Source organism: Primulina tabacum, chromosome 1 (genome assembly GCF_025594145.1).
Source record: "Primulina tabacum isolate GXHZ01 chromosome 1, ASM2559414v2, whole genome shotgun sequence".
Lineage (NCBI taxonomy): Eukaryota > Viridiplantae > Streptophyta > Magnoliopsida > Lamiales > Gesneriaceae > Primulina > Primulina tabacum.
Genome location: NC_134550.1, coordinates 57,949,778 through 57,968,762, shown reverse-complemented (window position 1 = coordinate 57,968,762; position 18,985 = coordinate 57,949,778). Strand labels below are relative to the sequence as shown.

Genomic DNA, 18,985 nt, shown 5'->3' with positions numbered 1-18,985 from the left:
AGGATAAAATAGCCAAAAAGAACAAGAAATTGCCAAAAGTTCACTGGAATTGGGAAACCAGGTAGACATAAATGTTTTATTTTCTTAAACTAACATTATTTTCATATAAAATACATTCAAAATTAAATTGTTAGCAAACAAAACTAAATTCAAAAACCTCAAAGCTCCTCTAATATTGCAAAATCCCTAATTTGGGTCATAAGTTTGGAATAATACATCAACTATAGTCATACTTTTCATTAAAAAAAATGTATCACCATTGGTCCATTACAAATTTCCTTTTCCCTTGACATATCATGCTACCGATCACCATCTCAAAACTCTATTCATCTATAGCACTGGTAAGAGAGAAAAATGTATGACTGGCATGAATTAAAAGCTAATTTAATCAATCATTCCAAGGATCATTCTCAGTCCTAACTTCAGACGGCTCGACCACTTCTGTCTCAACAGCACCAGACGAGCTCACATCAGCCCCTAAGATGTCATCTTCAATGCCCTCAGCACTATCATCCTCCCGTCGACCCCACCTTCCTCCGAGTGCCATGGCCATCATCTCGTAAATCTTGTTTCCAAGCTCAGCCGGACTATCAGGCTGCCATATTTGACAAAAGTATTTTTTTAAAAACCCATGTCTCTGAATCGCCACCAGCAGATAAAGAGTGCCAAAAGATCTTAAGTACTTACAGTGAATCCACTCGAAATAAGTGCCGTATCATATAGGAGCTCTATGGCCCTTTTTGCATCGGTGCTGTCAGGTGCATTCTTGCACGCAGCCTGAAGATAAAGGAAATAATAAATTGCGTATAATAGAATCTAGAGCTACATGTAGAAAGATTAACATCAATATAGTCAACTTCTATGCTCTTCTAATTTTTACTTCAACTGAAAGGGATTAAACACATGAATGCCAAAAGGATTAAAAGATGGTGAATAAAAGCCAGAAATCATACGTTGAGATCTTTGATGATAGGGTGATCAGGATTGATTTCCAATATTCTTCTTCCCCTCATGAATTCCAGGCTCGATGTGTCTCCAAGTGTCTGAGCTCGCATCAATCTATTTCAAGAACATTAAAACAAAGAATGAAATTTAATATTACAGAAACAAGAAAAAAGGTCCAATTTTTTGATAGAACGATCGTTTTTGTTGCTATATCACACGCCTTTCCATATTTGCTGACCACCCAAACTTGCCGGAGACAAGCACACATGGTGATGAGCTTAAGCGCTTTGAGACTTGCACTTTAGCCACTGTATCGCCTAGCTGTTGTTTTATCCAGTCACACAGAAGATTATACTCCTGCTTGGTTTCTCTTTGTTCCACCTCATTTTCATCACCTGTCATTAATAAAACTACACAGCTCAAAAGCACAAAACATGGTCCTCCTTCCAGCATGTACCAAATAAACAAGAAAGACAATTTCCAAGACCACACAACTGCCTTTTATTCATTCTTAAATTTTGTTTTTATGCTTTAAAGACTCATTCTAACCAAGCTCTAGATCTTCCTTGCTAATGTCAACAAATTTCTTTTCCTTGAATGTCTGTAGATTCTGGATCGCAACCTCGTCAATCGGCTCAATTAGATAAAGCACCTGCCAATCAAGTGCCGCATAACATACCATCAAACATGAAAATACTCATTAGGAAAAAGTAAATGACTATACACGTGATCAAAATATAAAGACTCACTGTCATTATCAAGAACTAGATTACTATAACTGTTGCCCAAGTTGAAGTGCATACCTCAATGTCTTTCTGGACCAATTTTTCAACAAAAGGTGCAGTCTTGGCACTTTTTAAACTGTCTGTTGCCAAGTAATAGATGGCTTTCTGGTTTTCACTCATGTTCTCCACATAATCATCCAAGCTTATTAGCTCTTCCTCACTCTTGGAAGAGAAAAATCTCAATAATGGTGTTCAAACGTTTGTGATTACCCGAGTCTTCAATGCATCCCAACTTCATAAACTTACCAAAATTCTCCCAGAATTTCTTATAATCCTAAGATCAGCGAACCAACCGCAATGTCAAAAATGTTATCAACATGATGAGGAAAAGTATTTATAACCAGAAAGTCAGAAACCAACCTCTTTGTTATCACTTTCAGAAAGATCCTGAATCATGTCAAATGTTTTCCTCACCAGCCTCTTTCTCATTATTCTTACCTAAATAATTGAATAACAAGAATCAACATTAAAAAACATTTTGCAAACTTGATATGGAGAGGATGAGTAAAAGAAATTAATCACTTACGATTCTGCTCTCCTGAAGGATCTCTCTTGAAACATTAAGAGGAAGGTCATCAGAGTCCACCACACCCTTCACGAAACTCAGGTATCTCGGAAACTGCAATTTGTCAGATCAACCACAAAAAAAATGGAGTAAGAACACACAAGTAGCATGAAAATATGTAATTATTTCAAGGCCGAAATCTCTTACCAGTTCACCATCAAAATCATCTGAAATGAATACACGTTTAACATACAGACGGATATTTTTGGTCTTGGGATTGATAACATCTTCGTTATTAAGAGGTGCCATTCCAGGAATATATAGAACACTCCTAAATTCCACCTCACCCTGCAGAGATTGTGGAGTCTCAAGAAAAAAAAAACGCAAAAGAACTTTACCATCCCATTCAATAAAAATATAAGGTACCTCTGTAGTGAAATGGGTATGAACAAGCGGATCCAAAAATTCATTAAATGTCTTCTTGTAAAATTCTTGATACTGATCCTTTTCAACCTCTTTTGGGTTGCGCATCTACATTGTAAACAAATTGAGTTACATAAAGCATAGTTTTATAGCTTCTAAGTGTGAGCCATATCATGCATCATTAGAAATAACAGCTCAGACTCACCCATATAGGTTTTGTTTCATTTGCTAATTCCCAGTCCCAATATTTTTCAGTTACAGTCTTTTTGGTTCGCTTTTTTTCTCCCTGAGTGAAGTAAAAGAGAAGGAAAAATGTGAAAAATTCATTTACTCAAAATAGAGAAGTTACATGTCAAAAGTTGCTTCTAAAAGGTCATTACCTCTGTTTTTTTTTCTCCTTCTTTAGACTCTTCCTCCTCATCCACCTGCAAAATATAAAACCCTTGATCAATGTACAATTCTTGAGCTTAAAATCCACAACCATGCCAAAGCAACAAACAGAGAATACCAGACGCCAAAATCCTACCTCAACAGTCCTTGACTTTTCTTGCCATGTATAGATGGGGAATGAAACAAATTGTGAGTAATTCTTCACCAAATTCTGGATCTTGGTCGCCTCTGAATATTCATACTTATCATCTTCCTGAGAGGAAAGAATAGCTACGTTGGTTTATTATAAAATGGACTATAGTGTGACAATATGCTTGAAGAAAAGTTTGGCATAAAATACAATGATCATACCCTCAAGTAAAGTGTGATTTGGGTCCCTCGGGACAGGGATTTCGTGGGATCAGTTTCCTCTCTAATTACATAGGAGCTGCTATCAGCCACAGCTTCCCAAATATATTGCTTATCAGATCTGGGGCTTTTTGTTGTCACAACGACCTGGAAAAACGGAAATAAAAAAGGCCAATTAACGACACAGAATGTCATGGACATATGAATGAAGAGTAACATATAGTATATAAGTGTTGATTATTATTAGATGATATAGACAGAACACCTTTTCAGCAACCAAAAATGCAGAATAGAATCCAACTCCAAACTGGCCAATCAAGCTAGTATCTGCACCGACTTCCTTATTTTCCTATGCGGGATAAATTCAAATATTAAATTTCAAGCAAATGACCATGATACTAAGTAGTTTGTGTAGGTAAAGTAAAAGATACATAGAGATGATATAATGAGATTAATTACCTTTAAAGTCTTCAAGAATCTAGACGTGCCACTCTGAGCAATAGTTCCAAGACACTCTATGAGCTCCTCTTTGGTCATTCCAATACCGGTATCCCTACAAGAAGGAGACAACTCACTAAGAAACTTATTCCATTTAAATGACTAACCATGTAGCCACAAACAGCACATACGTTATGGAAATAGTTCCATTATCTGGATCAGTTTTGATACGAATCTCAAGCTCGCCAGCATCACCAAGCAAAGAAGGCTCTGTTACGCTTAAAAACCTCAACTTATCAAGTGCATCACTTGCATTACTGTGGACACAATTGAAGTTGGTCAAACAAGGCCCTGGTACAAAACCTCTCTTATACAAATAAAAAACCTCCTCGATGTAGGGACAAGAATAATGGTGTGCAAAAAAACACGAGCAAAAGGACTTTGGCATCGACATATTCTCACCTTACAAGCTCTCGAAGAAACACTTCCTTGTGGCTGTACAGACTGTGAACAATCAAATCCAGCAGTCTACTCACCTAGGGGTAATTCCAATAGCAAGAAAAATGGTAAATCTCAATAAAATACAACTTTAAGCCTACTGAAAAACCACACCTAATTATCCAGTTAAATATAAATAAATAATTATCTACAAATCAATAAAAAGATTCGTTCTTTACCTCTCAACCACTAAAGTGTTCAAAAATTTCCATTAATTATTGTTCCTACTCAGGAAATATTTTGAATTAAAGGTAAATCTTAAAATACTCGTATCCCCAGAGGACGTCATGAAACTCAAAGAAAACAAACGAAAAGCACAAACCGACCTCAGCCTGGTATTCATGTGTCTCTCCAGTGCTCTCCGGTGCCTCCTTTTCAGCCACAGCAGCCTCACATCTCACCACCACTCCACTATGTTTCTTCACCGGTTTCCATTCTAACCCACGTCTTGAAAAGCTGGGCCTTAATACACTCTGGGGGAAAAAAGCACTTCTCAATCCACAATTGCTTTTACGACCACCCTTCAAAGAAAAAGACGGAAGTGCAGCCACCGGAGAAGATGTCACACTCCTGCTCAACACAGGCGCCATAGTTTCAGTTTATATAATATATAATAACAACAAATAACTAAAGCCCAGAAAGAAAACTGGTATCTGTATGTAAATGAAGCCCTTTTTGCTGCGCTTTCCAAATGAATGAATCAATAGGTTGGGACCGTGATATAAAAACCCTTGCGAGCTAGGGTTTAAGGGGAAGGCAGGAAGGTTCTGGAATTGGAAAACCAAAGCCAAGATCTATGAGTGTAGGTTTGGAGTTTGGACGCTTGTGTATTGAGAAATGTAAGGCATATATCCTGCCATTTCAGCATCACCATATCCGGATTCGCAAAAGTCGTGAATGTGTCAATTCTAGTTGAATTGAATTATAATCTCAGTAAAAAAAATTTAATTGTAATTTGAAATTATATTTTATGAATTAATTTTTAAAATTCTCTTACGTAAATATTTCCGTACACATTGCATTCCTCTTTTTATATAATATATATATAATATAATTATTTATAAATATTTCCACACACAATACATTTCTTAAATATATCATCATACCACACTCACATATTTTTTTTATTTTTGAATAATAATATCATACTCACTATTATTATATTTTAATCTCATGTATGCTCAATATTATTATTATAAAACTTAAATATAATATTTTGACCTGCATAATGATCAATACAAGACGAACATTGTCATGTGAATGAAATTCAGAAAACATAGCATTTTAAAGTTCTAATATCCCAAAAAGCCACAAAACCGAAAGTTCTTCAAATTTTTCATAGCATAAACAAATAAATTGGAGTAAGCACACGATCAATTCTTCAATATTGAGAAATAAATAAATCCGGTACACGATCAATTCTTCAATATTGAGAAATAAATAAATCCGGTACACGATCAATTCTTCAATATTGAGAAATAAATAAATCCAATATCATTAATTTTAATATATAATCTATTTGCTTATTGATTCCCTTCATATTCTTGAACAAGAAAAATATAACATGTGTTGCTCAAATATAAAGTCCGTTTCAATAGGCGACGATTCTTGGACGTTTTATGATCATATCTGGAGGAGTCTATATACATTCATAGGATAGCAAACTTTAAAATTATTAAAACATTCATTTGTGATAATCTTGTTTACTGCCTGACTTGGGTGAAACCTATCCCAGAAATAATGTGAATCCCTATTCTTGCAAGGAATTGTGCGTCTCAAACAGTTGAATCTCTCGTCCTGACAGCAACCCCTTCTTGTTTCAGTTAACCCTGTATTTTCATCAGATAGTTTAGCATCATAAAAATTTTCAAAAATCCCATCAAATTACAAGAGTATACAACAAAAAAGTAATGAAATATCATTACCATAAGGATATGGATCATCGAGGATGTCCCGAGTTAAGTTATATACATTCGCAGTCATGAAATATGATCTCCTGAGAATAAAAGTCAAATGGCCCAGCTGATATTCCATCTTCTTGTTGAAAAGTGTAACCATATTGTTTACGTTCTCTGCACATTTGTCTTTGGACTTAAACTTTTCTACAAGCTCAGGGTAGCAACCGATCCGGGATATTTGGAACACCACAAATTTTCTGGCACCGAGATTGTACAGATCCTACAAGATTTTTTATTTACAATTTATCATCAAACAATGGAGCATGCACCTGTTTTTTCACGGTGCACCAAACAACAAAATTACAGCTGACTGAATTTTCCAAATTCATCTAGGCCTAAAAGGGAGACTGAGGAGCTCAAGATACAAACGAAGTATAGTACATAAAAATATACTTTTGAATTTCAATGAAGTTGAATGATTGACATTACCTTCAGATTTTTTCCAAGTTTTTTCGCAAGAAAATCTGCATATTCATCAGGTTTGTATAATAGACTGGTGTTGTAGCGATCAGGCTGCAAATAATTACCAAGGTAGTCATTGGTGCCAATATGAATGAGAAATACAGATTTCGCCAGGTAGTCATGCAGTGCTGCAGTATTTCTGAACTGGGCTCGGGTGTATTTGTCGGTGCTTTCCTGGAATAGTTTCACCTGTGAACTCATGTCCAAATTCTTACCCTGCATTATTAATTAATTTTAAAAATGAATTTTAACAAATATATTTTGGGCAAGAACATATACTATATAATAATTGAATTAAGTGTGCATGATATCTCTTACAAGATAGCTGCCTGTTTCAGGGAGAATTCCTGCGGAACTAGATGCATAATTGTACCCACTAGTGGATTCGAGTCTGTCAATATGTTTAGTGCTGACGTATGGAAGTGCCAAGGGCAAATTAAGCATCTTATCTGTCAACGGAAACAATCAATTTATACATGCATTATTTTAAACAAGTAATCTAGAAGCAATGAGATGGGTGAGACATTGTCACATCACATGGGTCAGAAATTCGGAAAGTAAAGTAACAATGCTAACAAAAATTCTATCTAGGACATTTTTAAAAAGGGGCGATTTGAAAAGGATGCACAGGTTTTGTGTGTTATCAATAAAGGAGGTCATGAGAGGACATTCTCTCCAAATGTAAGCCCCTGTCCCCGATTGTTTCTGGTATATTTTGGTGATCTGCAGGTAATTTGCTCACATTTTCTTGAAGCTAGATTTCAACATTAGTTTCTTTTTTACTAGAATGGTAATTAGCAAATGATGAATAAGAAAACTTTCTGTTATTTCAAAACTTTGGCGACTCACCAAATAAATCCGCAATTGTATATCCATTTGTGAACCTTCCGGTGGCTGCTTGTCCCGGAAAATCTATTCCATTAGGTGGATAATTAGCAACAGCCCTGGTCTTTAAATTGTTGTTATTACCACCATCAACAATTGAATCTCCAAATATAAAGAGGGCCGGCGTCAATGGTTTTTGAGCTGCTCTCGTGGAAACAAACAGACATGGAAATGTACAGAGAACAATCAAATGTACAAGTCTCCTATCCATCTGTTTAGAAGACAAACAAAAAAGGAAAGAGAATCAGTTATTGTACAGATATTGGAATCAAAAGAACCGAAGACATATACGTTATTTTACTTGTACCACTGAAATCAACAGGTATGGATGGATATTGACCGAAATATCTTTACCACCCAGACAATTAAGAGTAAATTAATACTTTTAAGTCACATTAATGATGTCATTAAGTTACATTAATTGTTTAACTAGTGAACGTTCCGCTCCATTTGCACCCAAGACTTTGCTTTGCTCAACCAACGAAATTTGAAGGCATAAAAAGTCATTAACTTCGAGATTTAAAAGAAAAAGAAATAGCAGCTCAAAATAAAAGAAAATATTAGAGAAAATAATTGGTTAACTGATACAAGAAAATAAATAAAAAAATTAAAAAGAATCCCAGATTGAATTGCATAAAGGTGGAACGAATCATTCATACTCGACACCAATCCATGGGCCTGATGCATACTTTTTGTATCAAACGGTAGTGCAGGCAAGTCCAGGACCAGAGTAGCAAAGTGCCAATAAATGAATCCGCAAATTTTTAAACTTCTTCAAAACACTCCACCATCTTAATGGTATCAACATCAACGCATCCCAACTTTGAAAAGTTGGGAATTCTCCTCATCTGTTTTGTAAACTTGAGATTAACCTAAATTAAATTGGCATGCATTTCATCAAAGTTCTGTTTTCTACATGAAAAGAAGTAACCCGACCTTATTGTTCTAAGTTCGTGTGCAGACTGCAGAATACAAAACGACTTATTTAAATCATATATGATAAGTTAACTACGACAAAACATGCTTATGAATGGCTAGATCAAACATCAGAAATGTGGAAAGCAAGTGGACTAAAAATTCACTGGTGTTCAGAAACAAATTTGAATGCAGAGAAAATGTTGTCATTCTATATCCTATTTCCTCCATGGTTGAGCACAAGTGATACAAACCTAAATGATCCATACCTTATTATCCGCATTTTTTATCGGGAAGGGTGATTGATGATGATGATGATGATACTGACAACCACAGTAGGACGATATTTCAAATGATTCAACTCAGATAGAAGCCACATTTGATTGTCACCGCATAAAACTGAAACACAGATGCAAAATCACCAATTTGGTCAAAAGAATGGATCATGACTGCACAAATTTGTTGATCAAGATCAAGACCACCAGCTAACATCATTCGAACAAATTCCATAGCGTTTTTTACTAAATATCTTTTGCACAATCTATTGATCACAGCACTATAATCTCGGACCGAAATTTCAAACCCATTTTCAACCATTTGGTGGAATAGTAGCATAGCCTTTCGAGCATCTCCTTTGGCGCAATTTGCTTTTATAAGAGTGGTGTACGCAACTTTTGATAATCTGAAATTTTGGTCTTGGAGAGAAGAAAAGACTCTTTCAGCATCACACAAATTTCCGTAGACACACAAACCGTTAATAATAATGTTATACGTGATATGATTTGGCTGAATGCCATTCTTAATCATATCATCATGTAAATGAAAAGCTCTTTCAAACTCTCGAGCTTTAAATAAATATTGAATTAAAGCATTATAAGAAGCTTGATCTGGAGAAAGGCCCTTGGCAAACATACCCTTGAAAACCTTGACAGCATCTTCCACCTTCCCTTGCCTGCACAGCCCTTTCATAACTACAGTGTAAGTTACTTGATTTGGCTCCACGGCATTTGCAGCCATTTCCTCAAGTAGTTTGAATGCAGCTTCTATATTACCCACATCACAAAAAGCATTCATGATGGTAGTATATGTAATAACATTTGGCACCAAATCATGCAACTTTATGCTATTTAAGAATTGTCTGGCATCAACTAATTTTCCAGTCTTGCAGAATCCATTTATTAGGGAATTGAATGTGACTATGGATGGTTCAATCCCTCTCTCCAACAATTTTTGGTACAATAGTACAGCTTCTCCTACATTACCAAGATTTGCATATGTATCAACCATGATATTGTACAAGAAAATATCCTGCATCAATTCTCTATCCGTCAATGTATCAAAATAACTTCTTGCTTCAAATATTAATCCCTTCTTGCACAGTCCCAACAAAATAGACCGGTGCAGAAAACCATTTGAAGCGATTTCCTCCGTGCACATGTTATTAAAAAGTTGAACAGCTTGCTTAACTTCTCCCAGTTTACAAAGTCCATGAATAATCGCAGAATACATGAAAATATCTGGTTTCACACCAAAACTTGCCATCTCATAAAGCAATGCCAGAGCTTCAGCTATTCGACCACTTTTACACAAACAGCTAAGCAGCACACGGTATGAGATACGATTTAACTGAAAACCCTTAGATATCATCGCCTCTCGAAGTCTGATTCCGGCTTCAACATTCCCTGTCTGGCAATGCCAACATAATAGTATTGTATCGGTCAGAAAATCGGGCTTTGACCCTAAACGCAGCATTCTCTTTGTAACCTTCCAATCCCCATCCATTGTACCAAGTAGATGAAACCCTTTGGCTATAATGTTATAAGTCACTTGATCAGGTTCCAATCCATGGTTCTCCATGTCATTTGTAAAGTCTAATGCTTCCTCCACTGAACCCGCAACACAGAGTCCATGAATGAGAATATTATAACTGTATGCATCAGGAAGCAGTCCATTCTTGCACATTTTGCAGAATAATGATTTTGCAATATCCACGAACCCCAATCTACAGAATCCTGACATAAGAGTATTATACAAAGCAAGACAAGGCTCCCCCTCTTTCCCTTCAAGATTGCATAGAAATGCAATTGCTTCATGAATCAAGCATTGCCTGCATAGCCCATCAAGGAAAATAGAATTTGTATACTCAGTTGGACCGCTCCCACTGGCCTTGATTTCATCATAAACATCCCAGATGATATCTGTGTGCCTCAAGTTGTGCAATAAACTATGGTATGTCATAATTGATGGTTGAATATCTAGGTCCTTCATCCTCCCGATGACGACAAGGGAATCATGGACCATATCAGATCTGGAATATGCAAGGGCCAGCATATCCCAGACCAGATTGTTTGAATCCCAACACCTGAAACTTTTAAAAAGCAGCTCACAAAGTGGGGTTGCAGATTCAGAACCTGAAGAAAACATAATGTCGGGCAACAGAAAAACATTAGCAATGAGTATGTTCTCCGATTCGTGTTGAACCAAATTTGATACCCAACAGCAAAAAATAATATATCATATAGGAGAAGACGATGCATAGATACAACTGTTCTTTGATCTAATAATATAAAATTTCACTGAAAACAAAAACAATAATGTGATTTACTCATTCACTTCATCTCGATTGAATAAATCCAAACAAATGTCTAACAGGCAAAAGTGGATGCGACAGGATGAAATTGCTTACCCCCATCCAAGCATTGAAATGATATGCACTCGAAAACTTGTTTCCAGGCTCCAGCCATTTCAAACCCTAGGTATTTATTCATTTAAGAAACAAAGTATACAGCTACAAAACTGTATACAAACCAAATTTTCTGATCTAGATTTATTTAAAATTCACGATCAAAGATTTTCTTGTATTCTCACCCTAACAACCTCTTAACCGTAAGCGTACGGAAGGGAAAATACTTGAATATCTTTCTAAAACCAAAATATTCCAAGTTTCATGCTTGTTGTTGTTACATCTTTAATTTTAAACCATCGGTCCATCATATCAATCAAACCCATGACACAGACCCTATACAGGAACCCCAAGCCCAAGCTAACAGAATGAGAGCAAATTTAAATCAAATCAAACACTCAATTTTTCCAGTAAATATCAGAACCTTTGACATGCACAAAAGATAATCACATTGAAAATAAGAAAATCCGAAATTCTTCTAGACAAAAGTCTCCAATGAACCATGATAATAATGTTTCCGAAACATCAGATAAATCACACTTAAAACTTTAAGATGATTTGATGAAAAAAGTTTCCTGGATTCAGAAATCATAGTTGTGAAAGAAAACGGAGTCCGAAAGTTAAAATATTGAGTTTCAAATACTTCCGAAACATTACATTTCGAACTGAATTTAAATTTTTAATTAACAATAATCTAAACTCATGAGAACTCTAACTCAAATCAAACGCCAACCGGAAGTTTATAATCAATAATCACACGGAATACCACGCATGTATAAAAAATTCTCGAGGTGCGTCAATACATAAAACTCCAAAGCATCTTTTCAGCAAAGAAAATGACCCGGTGCGCATTACCTTCATCTTGAACCACCCGCAGTAAATGGCAGCGAAGCCCACGCAGCCGCTTCTTTTCCGCCAAAAGGTGCGCGACAACAAAACGCGAGCTTCGTGAGTGCTTAACCCCGAGCTCCTTTTGCAGGAAAAAGAAAAACCCAATCGCATATTCTGAGTTCTGGAAACTGAATTTCTGCACAATGGTGTCTATTTCAGAAGGGCTCAGCTTAAGTACTTCGTTCTTGAAGAAAATGTTGTGCCTGAAGGAGTTGATAAAGAATTTACCACGGTATTGAGAGTGAGATTGAAATTGATTGAGGATTCGCCATATGACGTCGTTCTCCGGGAACTCCGCCAAGTCAGCAACGGCGGAGATAGTTGAAGAGGGGATATGGGAGAAGATACTCCGGGGAAGTAAACGATGTCGTATGGCGGGTGATCGGAACATCGAACATTGTGGTACTAAACGGGTGCGAGGGGTTTAGGACGTAGGGTTTAAGCTTCGTGACAATCTTCCTCTTCTTTGACCCCTTGTCCAAGGTCAAAACTTGGATATAATAGTAATTTAATTCACTCATTTTTCACCTACAATGTTTTTAAAAAAATGGAAAATATATGTCTTCGTGCAAAGGATATGGAGAATGGATGTAATCCTGATAATTAGAGAAATGTATCAAATCAATTATTATTTTTTGTTTGAATTATTTAGCAATCAATCGTGCTTTGTATTTATATGTATATTCATATTTTTTATATTTTCGTTGAATTCACTTACATCCTAGAGGTTTGCATCCCGGAAACTGATCAACAAACTATCAACTATCGAATTTAATTTTACGTAATGAAATTTATCTCATTATTGGTAGTTTATTTCCAGAGATGAACTTCCGGACTAGATACAAATTCTTGAAAAGTTTTTGATTCAATATCTAAAATGTATGTTAGAAAATCAGGACAAAAATACTTCTCCGCTCTTACCTTTTTACGACGTTTTAGTTCTTCATTGCCTTAAGGGAAACCAATTGTAGCTTCATATGTTCTTTTGTTTGAATTACTTGTTTTCTTTATTTACAAAAAAAATTTAAAATAATACATTGTTCTTCGATTCTATTCTCAGTTCATTTATTTATTTCAATAATTCCTAACTTGCGCACTAGAAAGTGATATTCACTACTATGATATGCATATCAAATGAAAATTTAGTCATTTGTTTTAATTCTAATTTCGATTTTTTTTTTTTTTGCTTAATACTTTTACTTTAGTCAAATACCCTCAAACTCTGAGGTATTTGTAAGATGATTTACGGCATTTCCAATAAAACTTCATCTTTTCTTTTGTGTATTGTCTTATTAAGAATGTAGTTTGGAGAAAGATTTGATTCCCCGCGCCCCCACCCCCACACATACACACACACACACAAGTTTTGGGGTAAACCAGAGTTCATTAATAATACGTTTATCATCTCCTCAAGAGTATGTTTTTTGTGTTTAATAACTTCATTGGATTGAAGTGAGTGTGAGGCCGTACTTTGTTGAACATAATTATAGCAAGATTTTTCAAATAGAGCAACATACTCTCGACATCGATCACTTCGAATCATTTTGACATTTGAGCTTTTGATTCTCGACCTCGTTCTTATAGGTTTGAAAGCTTTTAACACTTCATATTTTCTTTCAAAAAATAGACATAGCAGAACATGTGCAATCATCAATGAATATTATGAAGTATTTTTCCCACCTCGAGTTTGCACAAGTTTTAAATCAAAAAATATTTGTGTAAATTAGTTCAAATGGTGAAGTACTTCTTGTTACACAATGGAACAGTTCTTTGATCATCTTTTATTCAACACAAATCTCACACTTATCTTGTGTATTTCTTTTAAAAATAGGTATTTGATACAATTCTTTACAAGGTGTCGAAGCTAACATGTCCTAGTATTTAGACATTCGATCAAGTAAGCAGAATTAATAATTTCATTATTAATCTCTTGGCATATAACTTTCATCTCAGATAATTCATCCTCTTGGTATCTTTTGCCTGAAAATACACCACTTTTGATTAATACAAACTTGTATGATTCAAATACTAGTCTAATGGCCTTACTCAACAGGGAGCCGGATACTACATTTTTACGAATGTCTAGTACATGCAACACATCTTTAAGCGTTAGTTCTTTGCCAGAAGTTATTTGGAACACCACATTTCCAAGTCCTATAATGTTGGAAAACAGTTTCATTCCACTATCGGGAATGTGGGACAGAAACATCTCATTTTCAGCACACAAATGTGACGAGTAGCTTCGGTATCTTTCTAGCATTTACTTGGATTATCCACCAGATTTGCTTCAAACAAAAGATTAGAAAGATTGAGCTACGACAACTCTATCAGTCTACATTGGCTTGTCTTTGTTGCCTCTTTTTATTGTCTCTCTTTGGACGACGACAATGTTTGTCCATGTGGTTCGGTTTGCCACGGTTGTAGCAAACTCATATAAACTTCTTAGCTTTCCCTTGTTTGTTATCATTGTACAAGGGCTTTTTCTTATGGCTAGTGCTTGATCATGATAGATTGGCCTTGGCATCGGCCTCTATTCCAGTCTTGATGTTTTCACTTCGAAATCTCGGTTGTCTTCTTCAATTCGAAGTCTCACAATCAAGTCCTCAAATTTTAACTCATTGCACTTATGCTTGAGGTAGTTATCAAAGTCTTTCTACACAGGCAAGCCACTTGGAAATGTTCATTTAATATCTTTCATTCCGTCAGTAAGTTGTGAAGATTGATTTGAATATCATGCTCTTGACTTATCACAGTTTTGGTGTCAATAATATTAAAATCTAGAAATTTACCGACAACGTACTTCTTGATTTAAGCGTCTAATGTCTTGTATTTTTTACAAAGAGTCAGAAAAATCCTTCGCAGTCATAACTGAACTGTAGATATTATACAGTGTGTCATCGAGCCCATTCAATATATAGCTCCCACACAGTAAATCATCGTGGTTCCAAGCATCAACAATGGTCTTTTGTTGAGCGCATGCATCACCTTCAATAATGACAGGGGGTCCTCCTTAAAAAATATGGAATGTTGAGTGTAGTCAAATAGAATAACATTTTATATTGCTAACTTTTGAAATCAACATCAGTGAATTTGAATTGCTTTTCACCATGAGCGGAAGCACTGGCCATAGGATTGACATAGTCAAAATTTTAGAATGTAGAATAACACAGAAAGAAAACACTGATAACGAAGTCGGCTTTACCCTCTCAGAAACACTAATCCAATAGCGATTTACCGAAGGAATTGAACGCAATCAATACATGGAAATTGACGGGTATTACTGATGCAATTGTTTCCTTTTTTACTTTTTACTTAATTTTTCATGTTTTTAAAAATTATATTATAATTATTTCATTTTTTGTTCTGGATATGAGCTGTGAAATTTTATTATCAAAATATCTAAACTACCCAAACCCTAATTTTCCAAATCGCTATTTAAATAACCCAACGTATCGCCTACTCAAGTTGCAACCTGCATCATCCTGTCTTCTCCGCAGTCGATTTTTGTCACCGCAAAATATAATATCTTTTCAAGTTCGATCTAGAATCTAATACTGCATCTGGTTTACCCTCTCCTTGTACATTGAATCAATGTTTGCTCGGAAAGATAACTGCTGCACAAACTCAATCGGATGGCTTACCCCAGCCCATTGTGCATTGCCATGGTGTCAAATGGACATTCCTAGATTTATTTATTTTTTCTGTGATACATTATTTTTCACTGTCTATTCGTTTTACCGCTGCCAAAAAATTTTCTTCTGTGGTGATAGGAAAATTGCCATGAAATCTCCGGATTTTGTGAATTTTATTTACTTGCCTTACCGATTCTTACCATAGGTTTTACGTGCTTAAAATCGTTCTGCTACTAGTTTCTATGCAATTTTCTATTGAGATCAATTTTAAAGCGTATACATTGAATCGTGGATTAATTTTTTTATTTTTATTTTTCTTTGTATTGGAAGGCAAATGATGTATAATTTTCTTATTCTATACACTGAAAGATAATGTAGACTCAACTCCGCTTATTTTCTGATGCCTTTGGTTGTCTTTTCATAAAAAACTTAATCTTTTGTTTGGGTTTTGTATTATTTATAATTCCAAATACACGATTGTTTACATATCCTTTCATTAATTCCTCACAATCTGATCCAGATGATCCTTGGAATGTTGAATTAAGGGAAAGGCTTGAATTTCTTTTATGTTGAAGGAGTCTAATATATCTGAAGATACACAGTTCAACTCAATATGAGTTGAATTGTAGTGCATTTCAGTTTCTTAGAGCATTGTATAAATAGCAGACGGGCGGTCAGAATCTGATGCTGTGTTGATTGTCTGCCTTGTTCCTCTTCAGGGATTTCTCTGAGGTATTTTTGGGTTTATGGATTAAATTTGTTAGCAGATCTCGACATAATATATTAATTTTTTATACGTTTTCAAAGAAAAAACTTTTATGATATTTATTTTTATTCTTCTTTCATTCTGCAGTGATGAACTTTCCCAATTATGTCTGGACATATGAAACTTGTTCATGATTGTTTATCCGAGTTCTGAGTAGCATCCAGTTCTATGTGATTCGAAACACCAAGATTTTCTGGGAAATTTTCCTATTCATGTTTTTTTTATGGTTTTGCTGATTTTCTTGATATCTTTCATCTGGACATTCCACCTATGACGTTTAAAACCTACCTATTTTCTGGGGTGATTTTCCCTCTCATTATAAAAACCAACGGATCCTTCTGAGCCTGTTTCAATTGATGCACTAATGTAATTTTTCCATGCTGATTTGATTTGTTAAATCTTTGAAGTTTTCTATCTTCAATTTTGTTTATTTGTCGAACTTCCTGAGTCATTGATGTGAGGATAGCCGATTCGGATGTACTGTGACGAGCTAGAAAAACAGACTACAATTATCTGATCAATGATTCTGGTTTTATGAATAAAAAACTTCATTTTCAGTCTTGTGGTTTTGTTTCCTCTCTTCTACCGTGAAGCTCCCCATGATTGTACTATATAAATTTTGTTTCTGCCTTGTCTGAACATTCAACTGTTGAAAATTTGCAAGATTTTGAGGGAGTTTTAGCGTAAGTGGCTCCTGTTGAAAAATTTTTAGATTTTGAGGGAGTTTTAGATGGCTCTATCACGTACATTGTACCCAAAACTATTTCACATTTAGGCTGCGTTTAGTTTGGAGGATAGAATAATGAAATGATTAAGAGAGAAATGATAAAAAAATGATTGAAGTAGAAATATAATATATAATGATAAAATAATATTATGTTTGGTATGATGGATAAGAATGTGATAATTAATAATTTTTTGATGAATTGACAAAATTGCCCTTCTATTTGTGTGTCGGCGGGGGCCGGCGGTGGTTGGCCGGTCGGAAGCGTCGGCGGTCGGTTGGAAGCGGCGGCGGGGGTAGGCCGGGAGCGGCGGCGGTCGGCTGGAAATGGCGGCGGCGGTCGGCCGGAGGTGGCGGCGACGGTCGGCCGGAGGTGGCGGCGGCGGTCGTCCGGAGGTGGCGGCGGCGGTCGGCCAGAAATGGCGGAGGCGCTCGGCCGGAGGTGGCGGCGGCGGTCGGCCAGAAATGGCGGAGGCGCTCGGCCGGAAGTGGCGGTGGCGGTCGGCCGGCGGCAGGGGTTGGCGGTGGGCGGTCGGTGGAAGGAAGTGGTGGTGAGTTTGGATTTAGGAGAAGGGTAAAATTGGAAAAATAAGATGATTAAGAGTGAGATAAATAATCATAGGGGGTGAGGAGGTATTATTTTAACCTACCTAATATAAGCTAATCATTCATATGAGGGATAGACTTGGTTAAATAATCACCCGTACCAAATATGTGATTAGGTGGGTTAAAAAAAATAAACTCACCTAATCACCCCTACCAAACGCCCCCTTATAGATTATGCTTTTGAATTATATATATATATATATATATATATATATATATGAATTCGAACAATATTCTCACTTACGTTTCATGTACATTTGATATCCAACTTTATCCGAGTTTATTATATTTCTTTTTTGATTATATGAATTCGAACAATAAGTAGTGTATTTTAGGTGATACTGAAATATGGCAAGTTTAATCCTATGAAGTAAGTGAATTGAATTCAAATAATATATTTATGTAATTATGCTTTTAATCACCAGACCATTTATATGCATTGCAAAAAATATTGTAAAGTAATTAAATATTTTATTTAAATATTATATAAATAAATTTAAATTTTATGGCAAACACTTAAATAAATATTTTGCAAGAGGTTTGATATCGTCAATATCCATTCCGGGTGGTGCAACATGAATAATATTAAATTTTTAGAGTAGAAAATAAAATTATTTTATAATTTATTTTCATATGAAGCAAACCCACAAATTTTTTGAGATATTAAAATTTTATTTGTTTACAAAAACTGATTGGATTTGATTTTTTTAGAGGAAAATCGAGATTTTATAAAATCATTAAAGTAATTGCTACGGATAATCGAAAATTAAATAGGTACAGGTAAATATTATTAACATTTTTTTTATATAATCCTTGGACTTTTTATTGATGTAAGTCTTCAAGTACAAAGGATGTCAACCAAAAGGGGAAAGTCCCACCCTCCCAATTAGTAGGAAGAGGGGATAAAGAAGAAAATTTAGCAATATAATGCGCAACCATATTAGCCGAACGACAAACATGGCCGATTTTGGTGATCTCATGCCCCTACATTAGCTTCAAAATCTCAGTTATCAGGATACCAGTATGGCTCAGATTCTCGCTTAGGTTGGTGACTGCTTGCACCGTCAAAAGAGAATCTGAAGCAATTTGTAAGAGAAAACACTGTCATTCCTTTGCAACTTTCAAGCCATC

General features: G+C 35.6%; 2 protein-coding genes and 3 non-coding genes across 16 annotated transcripts; 3 read left to right on the top strand and 2 right to left on the bottom strand.

Moving 5' to 3' along the window:
- Positions 1-144: 144 nt before the first annotated feature.
- On the bottom strand, positions 145-5,171 carry LOC142554317 (heat shock protein 90-5, chloroplastic-like). The gene is given in 20 exon segments (XM_075665001.1): positions 145-595; positions 688-777; positions 954-1,059; positions 1,166-1,340; positions 1,495-1,597; positions 1,749-1,922; positions 1,924-2,004; positions 2,091-2,168; positions 2,257-2,349; positions 2,443-2,583; positions 2,662-2,766; positions 2,864-2,944; positions 3,039-3,083; positions 3,185-3,301; positions 3,400-3,543; positions 3,662-3,745; positions 3,856-3,949; positions 4,026-4,151; positions 4,297-4,370; positions 4,659-5,171. Coding segments are annotated over 20 exon segments (2,382 nt in total). The 5' UTR covers positions 4,923-5,171; the 3' UTR covers positions 145-388.
- Positions 5,172-5,824: 653 nt separating this feature from the next.
- LOC142554260 (GDSL esterase/lipase 7-like) lies at positions 5,825-12,604 on the bottom strand. Of its 12 annotated transcripts, XM_075664992.1 has the most exons (7): positions 9,467-9,604; positions 8,822-8,951; positions 7,602-7,852; positions 7,071-7,201; positions 6,720-6,968; positions 6,258-6,510; positions 5,825-6,161 (listed from the first exon to the last, which is right to left on the bottom strand). In XM_075664992.1, the coding sequence occupies exons 2-7, from the start codon at positions 8,833-8,835 to the stop codon at positions 5,956-5,958; spliced, it is 1,104 nt and encodes a 367-aa protein (XP_075521107.1). In that variant the 5' UTR covers positions 8,836-8,951; positions 9,467-9,604; the 3' UTR covers positions 5,825-5,955. The 12 variants fall into 12 exon arrangements, 8 of the variants coding, with proteins under 8 accessions (XP_075521107.1, XP_075521097.1, XP_075521103.1 ...); XM_075664982.1 differs by lacking the exons at positions 5,825-6,161; positions 6,258-6,510; positions 6,720-6,968; positions 7,071-7,201 and adding an exon at positions 12,091-12,604 and having other exon boundaries at positions 7,711-7,848; positions 9,467-10,963; XM_075664988.1 differs by lacking the exons at positions 5,825-6,161; positions 6,258-6,510; positions 6,720-6,968; positions 7,071-7,201 and adding an exon at positions 12,091-12,604 and having other exon boundaries at positions 7,715-7,852; positions 9,467-10,963.
- A 3,480-nt stretch (positions 12,605-16,084) lies between these two features.
- On the top strand, positions 16,085-16,166 carry LOC142521631 (small nucleolar RNA R16). Its single transcript, XR_012814321.1, has one exon. It is a non-coding gene; the product is annotated as a small nucleolar RNA R16 (small nucleolar RNA).
- Positions 16,167-16,792: 626 nt separating this feature from the next.
- On the top strand, positions 16,793-16,867 carry LOC142521626 (small nucleolar RNA R41). The gene has a single exon (XR_012814314.1). It is a non-coding gene; the product is annotated as a small nucleolar RNA R41 (small nucleolar RNA).
- A 106-nt stretch (positions 16,868-16,973) lies between these two features.
- On the top strand, positions 16,974-17,047 carry LOC142521637 (small nucleolar RNA Z155). The gene has a single exon (XR_012814324.1). It is a non-coding gene; the product is annotated as a small nucleolar RNA Z155 (small nucleolar RNA).
- The last annotated feature ends 1,938 nt before the right edge of the window (positions 17,048-18,985 follow it).

Excerpts from the sequence above, each read along its gene's own strand:
- LOC142554260 (XM_075664948.1), bottom strand. The coding sequence starts at position 12,517 with ATGTTCCGATCACCCGCCATACGACATCGTTTACTTCCCCGGAGTATC. Across the intron at positions 10,964-12,090 it reads GCGGGTGGTTCAAGATGAAG|GTTCTGAATCTGCAACCCCA; the intron begins GTAATGCGCACC and ends TGTTTTCTTCAG.